The 12,650-nt window shown below is 29.9% G+C and overlaps 3 protein-coding genes across 5 annotated transcripts; 1 reads left to right on the top strand and 2 right to left on the bottom strand.

Moving 5' to 3' along the window:
- Nucleotides 1–9: 9 nt before the first annotated feature.
- Nucleotides 10–3,899, bottom strand: LOC143184398 (uncharacterized). The gene is made up of 10 exons (XM_076386595.1): nucleotides 3,777–3,899; nucleotides 3,502–3,627; nucleotides 2,681–3,380; nucleotides 2,214–2,594; nucleotides 1,863–2,129; nucleotides 1,477–1,774; nucleotides 980–1,208; nucleotides 620–896; nucleotides 324–505; nucleotides 10–245 (listed from the first exon to the last, which is right to left on the bottom strand). Exons 2-10 carry the CDS (start codon nucleotides 3,584–3,586, stop codon nucleotides 136–138), a joined length of 2,529 nt encoding a protein of 842 aa, XP_076242710.1. The 5' UTR covers nucleotides 3,587–3,627; nucleotides 3,777–3,899; the 3' UTR covers nucleotides 10–135.
- A 776-nt stretch (nucleotides 3,900–4,675) lies between these two features.
- Nucleotides 4,676–12,501, top strand: LOC143185326 (rabankyrin-5). Of its 2 annotated transcripts, XM_076388270.1 has the most exons (13): nucleotides 4,676–4,801; nucleotides 4,912–5,014; nucleotides 5,090–5,279; nucleotides 5,437–5,546; nucleotides 5,815–6,074; nucleotides 6,146–6,295; nucleotides 9,253–9,653; nucleotides 9,728–10,438; nucleotides 10,503–11,217; nucleotides 11,282–11,479; nucleotides 11,556–11,796; nucleotides 11,963–12,218; nucleotides 12,311–12,501. In XM_076388270.1, the coding sequence occupies exons 2-13, from the start codon at nucleotides 5,011–5,013 to the stop codon at nucleotides 12,438–12,440; spliced, it is 3,366 nt and encodes a 1,121-aa protein (XP_076244385.1). In that variant the 5' UTR covers nucleotides 4,676–4,801; nucleotides 4,912–5,010; the 3' UTR covers nucleotides 12,441–12,501. The 2 variants fall into 2 exon arrangements, with proteins under 2 accessions (XP_076244385.1, XP_076244386.1); XM_076388271.1 differs by lacking the exon at nucleotides 12,311–12,501 and having other exon boundaries at nucleotides 11,918–12,053.
- LOC143185327 (uncharacterized) lies at nucleotides 6,320–8,763 on the bottom strand. Of its 2 annotated transcripts, none has more exons than XM_076388273.1 (4): nucleotides 8,290–8,763; nucleotides 7,293–7,523; nucleotides 7,048–7,224; nucleotides 6,320–6,961 (listed from the first exon to the last, which is right to left on the bottom strand). In XM_076388273.1, the coding sequence occupies exons 2-4, from the start codon at nucleotides 7,345–7,347 to the stop codon at nucleotides 6,681–6,683; spliced, it is 513 nt and encodes a 170-aa protein (XP_076244388.1). In that variant the 5' UTR covers nucleotides 7,348–7,523; nucleotides 8,290–8,763; the 3' UTR covers nucleotides 6,320–6,680. The 2 variants fall into 2 exon arrangements, with proteins under 2 accessions (XP_076244388.1, XP_076244387.1); XM_076388272.1 differs by having other exon boundaries at nucleotides 8,514–8,763.
- Nucleotides 12,502–12,650: the final 149 nt, after the last annotated feature.

The raw sequence follows: 12,650 nt of genomic DNA, 5'->3' as shown, positions 1-12,650 counted from the left end.
CATAACTTTGTATGAGTGTGTGTTTCCAATCTCTGCATCTTGGAGAATGAAAACTAAGAAGGTGAACAATACCTTTGATTGGTGTGTAGAACACTTCTATTGCTTGTAAACAGTTTCTTGAGTATCTTATACGTCTCATTTGCTTGATTTCGCACGTAACAGATATTTACCAGTCATATTTTTATGTTTATAAAACTGATTTAACTGGTCGCGAAATTCTGCTTCTAATTTGGTATAAGTTCCACCTATTTTGAACATTCACCATAAAAAGTTTCATATATATTAAAACATTGTAGATTTATAAAATAGTACGTAAAAAGTACCATTTAATTGATTCTTCTTTCGATTATGTTTATTCAAAATTTTGATTGATAAAGAAAAATCTGCAGATATTCTTTTAGTTAGTAATGCTGTCATTTGCAAGACTGCTTTCTCTTCAAAGTCTCTTTGATTATCTTGATTATATCTCACATTTAAATCATCACTCCAGGATCTACCATTATTTCTAAAAAAAAAAAGAAAAATAATAATAATAAAATGTCAGGTGAATAATCATGAAAAATTTAATTTAAAAAAAAAAAAAAAAATTATGAATACGTGAACTTTTTAGTGTGTTTACCTCCATGTAATTTGATTCTTTAATTTTCTCTCCATTTCACTCTTCGTTCTCATCGTAATCTGTGCATTAGACTCTTCACTAAAATATGAATCTTCTTCAATACTGCTGTCTTCATAGGCTGTAACGGTACCATCTTCATCGCTCTCTGTGACTGAAGACACGACTGATGAACTATCAGTTATGACTGAAATCTGTCGATGAATCTTATGCAATGACTTTTGCACATCTTGTACCATATGAAATGATCGTCGGAATCCTGAACCACTCCATATTTTTCCTAAAAAATTAATACAAATACAAAGTAAGAAGTTGCATGATGAGGCGTAAATAATAAATGAAAATACGAAAGCATTCGCGTACCTAGAAGTCCAAGTTTTGATGGTTGTGGGGCAAATTGAATTCCATCCCACCACATTGTATCTTTACATATTAATTTTCCCGGCTGAAGAGATGTATCACGAGCTACTAATCTAGTAACTTTCTCAGGAAAAAATAGCTGTGGTGGTTCCAATGCTATTATTTCTCGGTGTACTGTAAAGATATTTAATACGCTTATGTCCTTTTCTGTTCTAATGTCTGGGATATGTTCCTATGTAAAAGTATACACATATACGTATGTATGAATACATATGTGAAACAATTGTAGTTGATTGCCATTTCCATATACAGATAATTAAGACCATATTTTTTGAAAATTAAGTATAGGAGACTAATTTCATCTATGTTCTATTCGTTTTGTGACAATTAAAATATTTCTACCACTATCAAAATTGAGAAAACTCAATACAAAATATACAAAGGTCTTTTATACTATAAACAAAGAATATAAAAGTGCGTTAAATATCTAATAATCCAACCTTGTATCTGCAGCCTTCTTGACTATTTGTCAATACTTCAAATCTATGTGCTCTTTGACTGCAACAAGGATATCTGCCAATAGGAAACGGCATAGGCCTCTGGTTCTTATTAATAAAAAATTGTGGTAATTTTGTATGACAACAACACCAGTTCATCTGATGAATCGGGAAATATGTATGACACTGCGTACAAAATAGAAAATGACAATCGCCCCACAATCTCCAGTAGACTTTACGCCAAGAGCGTAACTCTGTACGGAGAGTAACAATGTAATCATTTAATGTCCACGTTAAGTCTCTAAATAACATAAAATCTTTACATAACATACGTATTATTGAAGTTACAATTGATAAACAATGAATATTTTAGAATTTTAGAATTATACCTTACATGTTTGCTGTGAACATTTCCATGGCTATCAATTTTCATTGCATTTGGGATACATGGTACATAATTAGAGACTGACTGTGTAATACTTTTCCCACATTTACTACATTTAAATAATGTAGCTAATGAACTGTAATGACCTTTCTTATTGTCTGGCATTACATCAGCAAGGGACATGATTAATTTACAAAATAGTTTACTTTGGATTTTGTCCTTTTTATCTTTCAAAGATTCTACATCTTCATTCGTGAATCCCTCTATTAATCTGAAACGAATAATAAATTCAAATTTTGTTATTGATGAATACCTTCCTTTATTTGTTAGAAACGATACATTTTTCTTAATATACCTTGTAAGAAGATTGTCATCTAAACAAGTTAAAATAGTTGATGTCTTTAATATATCAGACATGTTTTCTCGACAATATTGTAGACAGTTTTCTAAAAGCGGTTCCATTTGTAAAAAGGATGCTGAAACCATTATTGGTATAGCATTATTTGCTTCCAGAACTGGCCACTCTGATTTTTTGATGATATCTTTTTTCACCCATCTCATTAGCCAATCAAAAATTACTACATCACAGTGGACTGAAATATCTATTTCTTCTAACTTCTGACCTGTTGTTACATCAGCAAAATAACGCATTTTTTGAATGAGAAGCTTTTGAGGACAGTGAAAATTCTTTTTAATATTTTTTTCTTCATCATAGACATGGATTTCCACTTCGTTTCTGCATATAAAGAAAATAAATTTATTAGTATACCCGAAAAATGATTATCTCTTCATTATCTCTTCTTACTGGATTAATATACTTACTCCATTGACTTTTTATTCGATTTACTTTTATCTTTATCTTTCTCTTTATGTACAATACTTGCAACTGCTTTTGTTTCAATATTATTGCTCAATGAACTAACTTTTTTCAGGTCAGTATTTGTAGTGTATTTCTTAATAACAGGCTGTGATAAGGCAGGTTTTGGAATCATATATGGTAATACTGAATCTAATAAACCTTCATGTAATATACCACTAAGATTTGTCTTCACTAATGTCATCAAGAAATTTTCTGTATCTTTGAATTCTGAACTTTTTACCTGCTCTGTGTGTAACAAATTTCTTATAATCTGATTACTGTTTTCAGCATTGGCTACTAGATTCTGATCAGAATTGTGTTTCTTTTGGAAATCTGTGTCTGATGATATTGTAGGATGTGTCGAATTATCAGTATCATATGTTTCAAGCAATTCTTTCTCTTTTGAATCTGAAGTTTCATCCTCTTGGTTTTGATCGCTAATAACACATTGATCACTGATTTTTCTATTATTATGTGCTTCAAAGTCTAGATTAATTTTAGCTAACTCATTCCAGTCAAGTTTATTGTCTGCAGATAGCATGGTATTTAAATTTTTGCAATTATCATTGACCTGATATGCAATTTTCATGAATTCAAAAAACAATCCAATTGGCAACTTTGAATGCTCACAATCTTGGAGTTTGCGGAGTATTTCTGAGAATTCTAAACATTTTATATCATTTATATTAATTTTTTGGGTAAAAAGAGTAGAAATTAGAAAAAGACTAAAATTAACAAATGTAGAAGTACAGCATTGGAATTATGTAAGATAATCTTTACATACCTTCTTTAGGTGTTGACGTACAAGCTTCCAATAACTTGTTCCTACTTCTTTTCACAGAGAAGTTACTAATTTCATTTATTTCCATTTTTCTTGAACCAAAATACGTGTTGTGCTTGACATGTACAACTAAAAGTAAAATTATTTGGATTACTTGGTCTCTTTAAATGTAAATACTTTTTGGATATAAATATTCTTATTACATTTATAAACATATATGTGCACAAGTATTTGAAATGGATATGCAAAGTAGTTTTAATTGCAACGTGAAAATTTACCTCTTGAAAATCAAGCGTTTGAAGTCACAATATTGACAAAACAATAGCACCTATTTCTAAATTTATTCATTTTATAAATTTTCAATAAATATCTCCTAAATTTGAAAAACTGTTTTTAATCATTTATAAACATACATATATACATGCTTCGGTATTATGGATTAAACAAATCCTATGAAATTTTAGTTTGAATAATTATTCATAAATGTACATACATATAATGTGTCATACGTGTATGTGCATGTACAGTGTCCATACACACCTATGTACAAGTACATTTTATTCGTTAATGTGTGTAAAGTGTAAAGAGTGTTGCATAGCGCGTAAGTAGGACCACACAACTTGACAGACTTTCCTAACCTTACCCTAGCTGAGTTCACTTTAATGGGCTCTTATTCATTAATATTTATGAACATTTAGCTACCACGATGACTAATCATTAATCATTGTTTTAATCATAATTTCAAAGGCAACGATTACGATAAAATTGTTGCTTTTATAATATTAATAATATTAGAATCATAAATGATATCATAGATGGGAATGCGCTTTTCCATAGCGTCCCTCAGTAGGTAAGAGAGGGGGAGGATAAGTATTTTGCTCAGCGGTGTAATTTAAATATTTATGGATAAAATTCGAATACTATAATTACATTACAATTGCATTTAAATATTCGAGTATAAATCTATAGAATATCTAAAGTTCCAGAGATTTGAATACATAAAAGAGTATTGCGAATGTGTGTATGTGTAGATATTTACATCCATGCACGCATACATGTGTGTGCTATAAATTCGTGAATTAAATGCGGCTCAAAGTGTAAATTGTATACACATATATGCATACATATACTTACTAAAAGTACGAATTACCTATTACCATAAGTTGTTATTAGAATTAACAAAACATTACCATCATTATTTAAGGTGCATAGAGATTGCTTTGATTCTTTGATAATGCAATTATATCTTTCTCTGAAATGAAGATATCTATGTATGTCGCGTATGACAGATGCAGTAAACCATGTATGTGGGCGTATGACTTATATGATAGAACTCTGTTAATTTGTTTTTAAAATGTGAATGGAATGTTAACGTTATGTTTGAAATTTTTACTTTTATTTATTTTTGTGTAGGTTAAATTATTCGAGATAAATACGGGCTAGTGGGTAGAGAAAACTATGCAATAATATTTACTGTAAAATTGAAGAGTTGATACAATTACTGCTATAATTATGGGTGAGTCGAAAGTGGTTATGCACGTGTTAAAGGTATTTATTATTAACAGAGATATTTATATTTAAAATATTTCAGATGATTCCATGGAAGCAAAGAAATGGCAACAACATTTATCTTTGTTGCGAGAACAGTATGTTAATTTGTATAATGCGAATACAGAGCTACAGCGTCAATATGCTGTTGCTATTGCAGATAAACAGGAATCTGGATTTATTAAAAGACTTTTGACAGTTATAGCATCATTGTATGGTCAACATCGTTATAGGTTTGTCTTATGATGCTTTCTTATTCCTTAGCAAAGTATACTTATAACATTTATTCAAGTATTTGAAGAAATTGATACACAATTTCTTGACATTTGTTGTAATTTTTAAGAAAGGATTCAATGTTAATTGTTGTTTCATTAATTGTTTAATTTATAGTGATGTCACTATTAAATTAATAGATCAAGAAATGCCTGCACATAAATTTGTGCTCTCTGCTAGGACTGATTTTTTCAATGACTCAGTACTCAATGAAATGACTACTTTAGGTAAGGAATTAAAGAGTTCATATCAATTTCAATTCTAATTTTATTCTGGAATTATAGAAGTTAATATAAGTATGTTTTTATCATTATGTTAATATTAATTTAAAGCAGTAATTATTAACAAAAGAGGAACATGTGAAATGTTCAATTGCCATAAGTTTTAACACTATATGTGTTATATGTTGTGTTATACGTAAACAAAAAGGAATTTTGTTATTTTGATTAATCTTAAACTGTGTGTCTCAAAAGCTAAATATACATTTATTTATAGATTGGACATTTTTGAATTCTGATGTCGGATTAGTGTTATTGAAATGGATTTATACGGGAAAAGTAACTCAAGATAATTTAACATTAGATTTAATGAAAGCAGCATCCAATTTCCAGTTGTTGGAATTAGTTGAGCAATGTGAAAAATATTTAATTGGAATAGTGGGACTCAAAGACTGTGTACAATTGTATGCAGCTGCTGAAGAATTAGGTGCTCTAAAATTAAAAGAACATTGTAGTTCATTAATTTCAACACATTGGGTAAGAAAAAATATTTGTTGTCTCTAAAATGTAAATTACAATATGAGTACATAAAAGTTTTATGCATTTAGGAAGATTTAACTGGAGAAGACTTCAAAGAAATGCCTGGTTCATTGTTGTATAAATTACTGCAGACAAAAAGTAAACATCCTTTGCATGCTGCTGTTCGATTAATGAGGGAGGATGTAGTGTTCCTATATTTGGTAGAAAATAATTCTCAGGTAAGTCACTGGTTGTTATTTACATCAATTATATATTTTTGTAAGTATTAGTAAATTTTGCTTGAAAACACAGTGTGCCTCTATTTGATATAAAAAAAATGATTGCATTTTGATGTTTTTCCGTTCTATTGTTTATGCACCATAAAATTAGTAAAACACTAATTCAATTCTCTTACAATTTATGGAGAAAAATATATATATTTATTTTATTACATATTTATTATATTTTTTATTCACAATATGACTGTTAATGTTGAGTATTCATTAATAGAAAAAGTAATTTACTAAAGAAAAATTTTTATAATAGTTTTAAAGACTCTTAAATTATAAAGTCTTGAAGAAAATGAATGTTTATACGATAATAGATACATAATTGAACGAAAGTTTACATTTGTTTTGTGAATAGTAATATTACTATTAATACAAAACTTTGACATATATTCATTGTTGTAATTGAGTGTGATGAATTACACAAATGAAAACTGCAAAAACAATATTCTGGTGGACCTACTGGTGCTCCTCTGTCTTCTCCAATAAAACAACCTTCTTCATAGGCTGTTTCTACAATTTCTTCTTTATTGTTCCATACGTTATCTACAGGATTATAAATATGAATTATGCGTTTTTGAGGTGCACAATCTCTTTCTACAGCTGTAATTACAGACGCTGTAAAAAACAATGTATTAATGATATATATTTCAAACAACTAACATTTTAATGCATTATCTATAATGAAATAAAAATGAACTCACATTGAAACTTAGAGTAAATAGTTTTCTTTCTACAAAGTGTTGATGATGGACAATACACTTGAAATTGAGCACTTCCATTAAAGTGCGAACATAATAAATCGTTTTTTTCATTTCCTGACTGTGATGCAGAACATTTAAAACATGAAATACCACTTGCACTTATTGGTATTATTACATCTAAAAAAGTTCAACGTTTTAATAATTAAAAAATTTTGTGTCAAATATTAAAGTAAACATATACATACACAGAAATATTGCAGCAATTATTATAATTCTATACAGCTTTATTTGGAATGTCATCTCATATGGTCTTTAATTAAAGTTAATAATCAAAAAAAATATTTATATTCCAAAAGAAAAATATATTTTTTTAACTGTATTTATTCCTATTACAGAACTTCTATTATTATATGTGTTTTTTAAACTTTTCTGTGCTATTAAATTAAAGTTTGTTTCATTTTCATTACTACATAAACCTGAAACAATTTAATGAATTAAAAATAAAATTATCATTACTATTTACAAAAGATATACTATTGACATAAAGAAAATATATTATTAACACATTTACTGTCATGCAACTTTTCCATGATCTTTGTCCTCTTTTGCTTATGCAAATATATAATATTATTATGCAGAAACATTGTAAAGATGTCTGTTTATTATCCTATGTTATTGTTCAAATAGCTTTATTAGATATTAATATTTGTTAAACATGTAATCACTCCAAAATACTTCAGTCACCAACTATTCTCATAACAGTCAATGTGTTAACATTTTTGTTACTATCCATCTTATGTAAACCATATTTATATCAATTAATATTCGTTGAAAGTGATTACTCAATTTTTGTGGAAAGAATTTTTATTTTATCTAACAAATTATCTTAAATACTTCAAATTTTAAAATGGGTTCAGGCACTTTTAACGAATTTATTAAATTTTAAAATAAGAAAATTGAAGATGAACCCATCTAACTTTTTAAATAATTATGTGTATCCTACTAACATATAGAAATTGTTACAAACTTTCCAAATACAAATTAGTCCATAAATTTAATATTGTTCTTTAATATTAATATTGTTATTTGTATATTATTTATAATTAAAGCAACTTTAAATAGAAATTATATAAACGTTAAGTTGACAGAGGGAAGAAAATCTTATGAATGCAAGTGCTCTTAATTTATTAAACAAATGTTTACAAGACAAAATATTTGCTTTAGATAAGGGGAAGAACTTACACACATAACTCACATGAGCTTCAAGCTTTAACCAAATATTGAAATTTTGTTTTTAAAGTTAAATAAGAATAATTAAATTATTAAAAATTTATATATACATAAATATATATAATATACGCGCATACACACACCATACACGCGCGCGCGCGCACACATCACAATCAAATGCTGTATAAAATATGCGTGTTAACTAATATTTAGTATAAATAACACTTAATATTTACATATTCAAATAATATCACATGATAATGTCAGAACTAATCTTTCGCCGTTCTCTTACAAAATACATTTCTCCGACCAAAAACTGTGGTGTGGTTAGATGACTGAATCATATTACATGTACTACCACGTCATGTCCTTCGTATCTCGTACGAACCACACTTTCCGATACATCGGAGCATAATCATCATCACATTCTTTTCCGTTTCCTTTTTCTCGCACCAACACGTGTCTGCATTCTTGAATCTGACAGCAACATATGTATAAATATCTCACCTACACATATGTATTCGATATCACACACACACTCGCGTTTAAATGCGTGCACATATTCTCACACAAGAGTTTATAATCTTATTGTAGGATCCGGGATGAGAAAAAGGGGAATGAACGCAGCGAAATTCGAACTAGAGTCTTCTAAACTATTTCTAGCTTTTTTTTTTATTAAAAAACCTAGCCACTTTAGCTGTTTTTCCCAATTCTATTTTTGTTGCATAAGAGATCTAAATCTCAGTTGTTTTTCAATAAAAAATCCTTTAACACAAAAAATCTTGATTTAAATGATATTTTATTTAGTACAAAATGTTTTAAAGAACTGTTGGAAAAGTTTAATTATTAATTTATCAAAATATTCAAAATTATTGAAAATGAAATAATTTTGTAGCTAGCTTTTTTTTGTGTTTGTTGATTTAGAAGACATAATTTACAATTTTGTATTAAGTTCCTCATATTTTCTTCTTACAGTTACCGAAGGCTGTTAATTCTCTTGATCATAAAGGAGAACTACCTCTGGAGGTTGCTTTAAAGAGTCGTCAACCATCATTAGCCCGTATTTTAGTTCAACATGGAGCTGATTTGAATGCAAAAGATTTGAAGGGCCTTTCTTTACTTCAAGCCGCTGTTTTTCAAGGAGATTTTTATACAGCAGAATTTATAATAGACCAACTGGAAAGTAGAGGTGATACTCAGCAGTTATGCGAGTCTGTAAGCATAAGGAATGCACATGAAGGAAAATATTCAGAAGAACTTGAAGGATGTACAGTGTTACACTTGGTAACAAAACACAAATCGGAAAATATGTTAGCAATTGGATCTAAGTTACTTCGAGCTGGTATTGATCCTAATTTACAAAATCATAAAGGATGGTATGACTCTGATTTATTATTTTTATTTCGCTGTTCCCGCAGTTTTTAAATATGATTATTTTTTACTTTCATAGGACTGCCTTACATAGCTGCATTTGGGAGACAAATGAACCACTTTTCGATATTTTATTAGAATGTCAAAGCATAGATTTAGATAAAAGTACCAACGATGATGATACTCCATTATGTATCGCGATGAGAAGAGATCCATTTAGCCAATCTTTTGCTGAGAAACTTTTAGCTAAAGGTGCAACTCCTAATCCCATTTACAAAAGTACAGGAAATACTTTATTACACATTTTGACCAAAGAATGTAAAGAAGAAGCAGCATTATTTTTAATTAATTACTGTAAGGATAATTTCATGAAAAAAAATTTAGAGGGGTGTTCAGTTTTACATGAAGCTTGTAAAATTGGCTTGAAAAATTTAACTCGAGCTTTGTTAGAACACGGTTTCTCGGTAGACGACGTTACCTCTACCGGTGATGCACCTATACATTTTGCCGTTTCAAATTTATATTTTGATATTGTATTAGAATTATTAAATGCTTCTAATTCGACATCGCAATTAAATTTAAAAAACAACGAAAACGAAACCCCACTGAGCTTAGCTATAAAAACTCCACTTAAAAAAGGTAAAGATATTGTCCTGGCTTTAATAAAAGCTGGGGCAAATATTAATCAGTGTAACGAAGAAGGTTTGACATTACTACATCAAGCTATATTAAAGGAGGATTCGGCAACTGCTATCTTTTTATTAGAAAATGGCGCAGATATGAATGCCAGGTAAATGTTATTACATACAATGTAAATTCCAATCATATAATTACTAATATATTGTTTAATATAGAACCTCAAACGGAGAGACTCCGTTACAACTCTCTGTACACTGCAGACTGAGCGAAGTTGTGGAGGCTCTTTGTAAAACAGGCGTAGACACTTCTGTAGGATGTCCATTGTGGGATGCATTAGATTCAGATCAAGAGGATATAGCGTCTATTTTAGTTAAATACGGAGCTGATACCGATTGTTGGGGCCCAGGTCCAGATGGTTGCCAACAGACGCTGTTGCATAGAGCGATCGATGATAACAAAGAGGATATAGCACAATTTCTTATTAGAAGTGGCTGTGATTTAAATGCTTCGAGGAGACCTGGCCCAAATGGCACAGGAGGTGACGAAGCGCGGGATGAATGTACTCCATTGCATTTATGCTGTCAATGGGGCTTGGAACAAGTCGTTCAAACGCTTATCGAGCATGGTGCCGATGTAAACGCTCGAGATTCAGAAGGCAAAACTCCAGTCCACGTTGCTATACAAAATCAACATCCACAAATTATTTCCCTCTTGCTTTATCATCCTAGTATCGACCTAACTAAGCGAGATAAGAAAGGTTTGACGCCCTTTGCTACAGCTTTAACATTCCGAAATAACAAAGCTGCACAAGCGATATTGGAACGACTTCCCAAGGCAGCCGAACAGTATGATAATAAAGGCAGAAACTTTTTGCACACTGCTATTCAAAAGAATGACATGGAGAGCATTTTGTTTCTTTTGTCTATACAGGTGAATATTTTTGAAAATTTTGATTAAAAAATATATAGTAAACAAGATAATTATCGTATTCCAGGTAGATGTGAATTCGAGAGTACATGATGTTACACAAACTCCACCTTTACATCTTGCTGCAGTGTCTGGAAATGAAATGTTAGTACGAAGCTTAATTTTAGCTGGAGCACGTGTCAATGATACAGATGCAAACAGAAATACGGCGTTACATGCTGCAGCAAAAGCAGGTCATGCTGCAGTTGTGTCAGCTTTATTGCAGGTAGTACATAGTAAATATTTATATGTGTAAGTTTGCTCTTAATATAATACTGAATCATTTGCTTTCTCTTTTATAGAATAATATTAATTTCGATGCAGTAAATGCAGATGGTGATAATGCATTGCATGTAGCTGTAAGGGAAGGTCATGTGCCTGTAGTAAGAACACTTTTAACAGAGTGTGAACTAGATGCGGAAGCTGTAAATCTTAAGGGAAGAAATCCCCTGCATGAATTAGCTAGATGTGGAAAAGATAATGCTGCAACGATATGCGAACTTTTCTTGGAATGTATGTCACAGTACCCAGTAAATAATGCAGGTAATCTTGTTCATATATTTTCTATCTTTTTATAATATTTAAAGAAAGTATAACTCTATAAAAATATAATTATTACTATATTTTGTATATTGCATATTATAAATGTAAATATTGATAACAGGGATCTGTTTTATACCTTTATACAAGTTATAATATTTGGTTTAAGATTTAGATGGTAATACACCACTGTTGATTGCATACATGAAAGGCAATGGACAACTTTGCCGAACCTTAGTAAAGGCTGGAGCATGTTTAGGATCAATGAATAAAGAAGGCATTACGATTTTTAATTATCAAGTAGCAACAAAACAATTACTATATAGATTGCTAGACTCTCTGACTCAAGAAGCACCATGGGCTGATAAGGATCTTTGTTTGGAATGTGGTACAAAATTTTCTCTGACAATGCGAAAACATCACTGGTATAAAACTATGCAATAATTATATAAAACTATTTTTAATGAATATTAACTTTTCACAAAATTAACTACATAAAATTAATTTTTCATTTTAGCCGTCACTGTGGTCGAATTTTGTGCAATAAATGTTCTGGACAAGATGTTCCAATTGTGAAATTTGGATTGAATAAACCAGTACGCGTGTGTGCAGTATGTTTTGATGTATTACAAGTAGGTGCTGAATGAGAAAACATGTTTAAGTAAGAAAAAATATTCACATGTAAATAAAATACTTGTTCCATGTGCATTTCTCATGAAAAGTGTATTGAATGTTTGTCCATTTCTATGTAAGCACACAACATATATACTTTACTATATTATATAAGTATTCTTGTTGAAAATTTGTTACATTTATAGTTATTGAATTTTAAATACAGATAAAGAAAGATTAACAGA

Source organism: Calliopsis andreniformis, chromosome 10 (assembly GCF_051401765.1).
Source record: "Calliopsis andreniformis isolate RMS-2024a chromosome 10, iyCalAndr_principal, whole genome shotgun sequence".
Classification (NCBI taxonomy): Eukaryota; Metazoa; Arthropoda; class Insecta; order Hymenoptera; family Andrenidae; genus Calliopsis; species Calliopsis andreniformis.
Note: the sequence above shows the minus strand (reverse complement) of the source record. Positions and strands in the feature narration are given on the sequence as shown.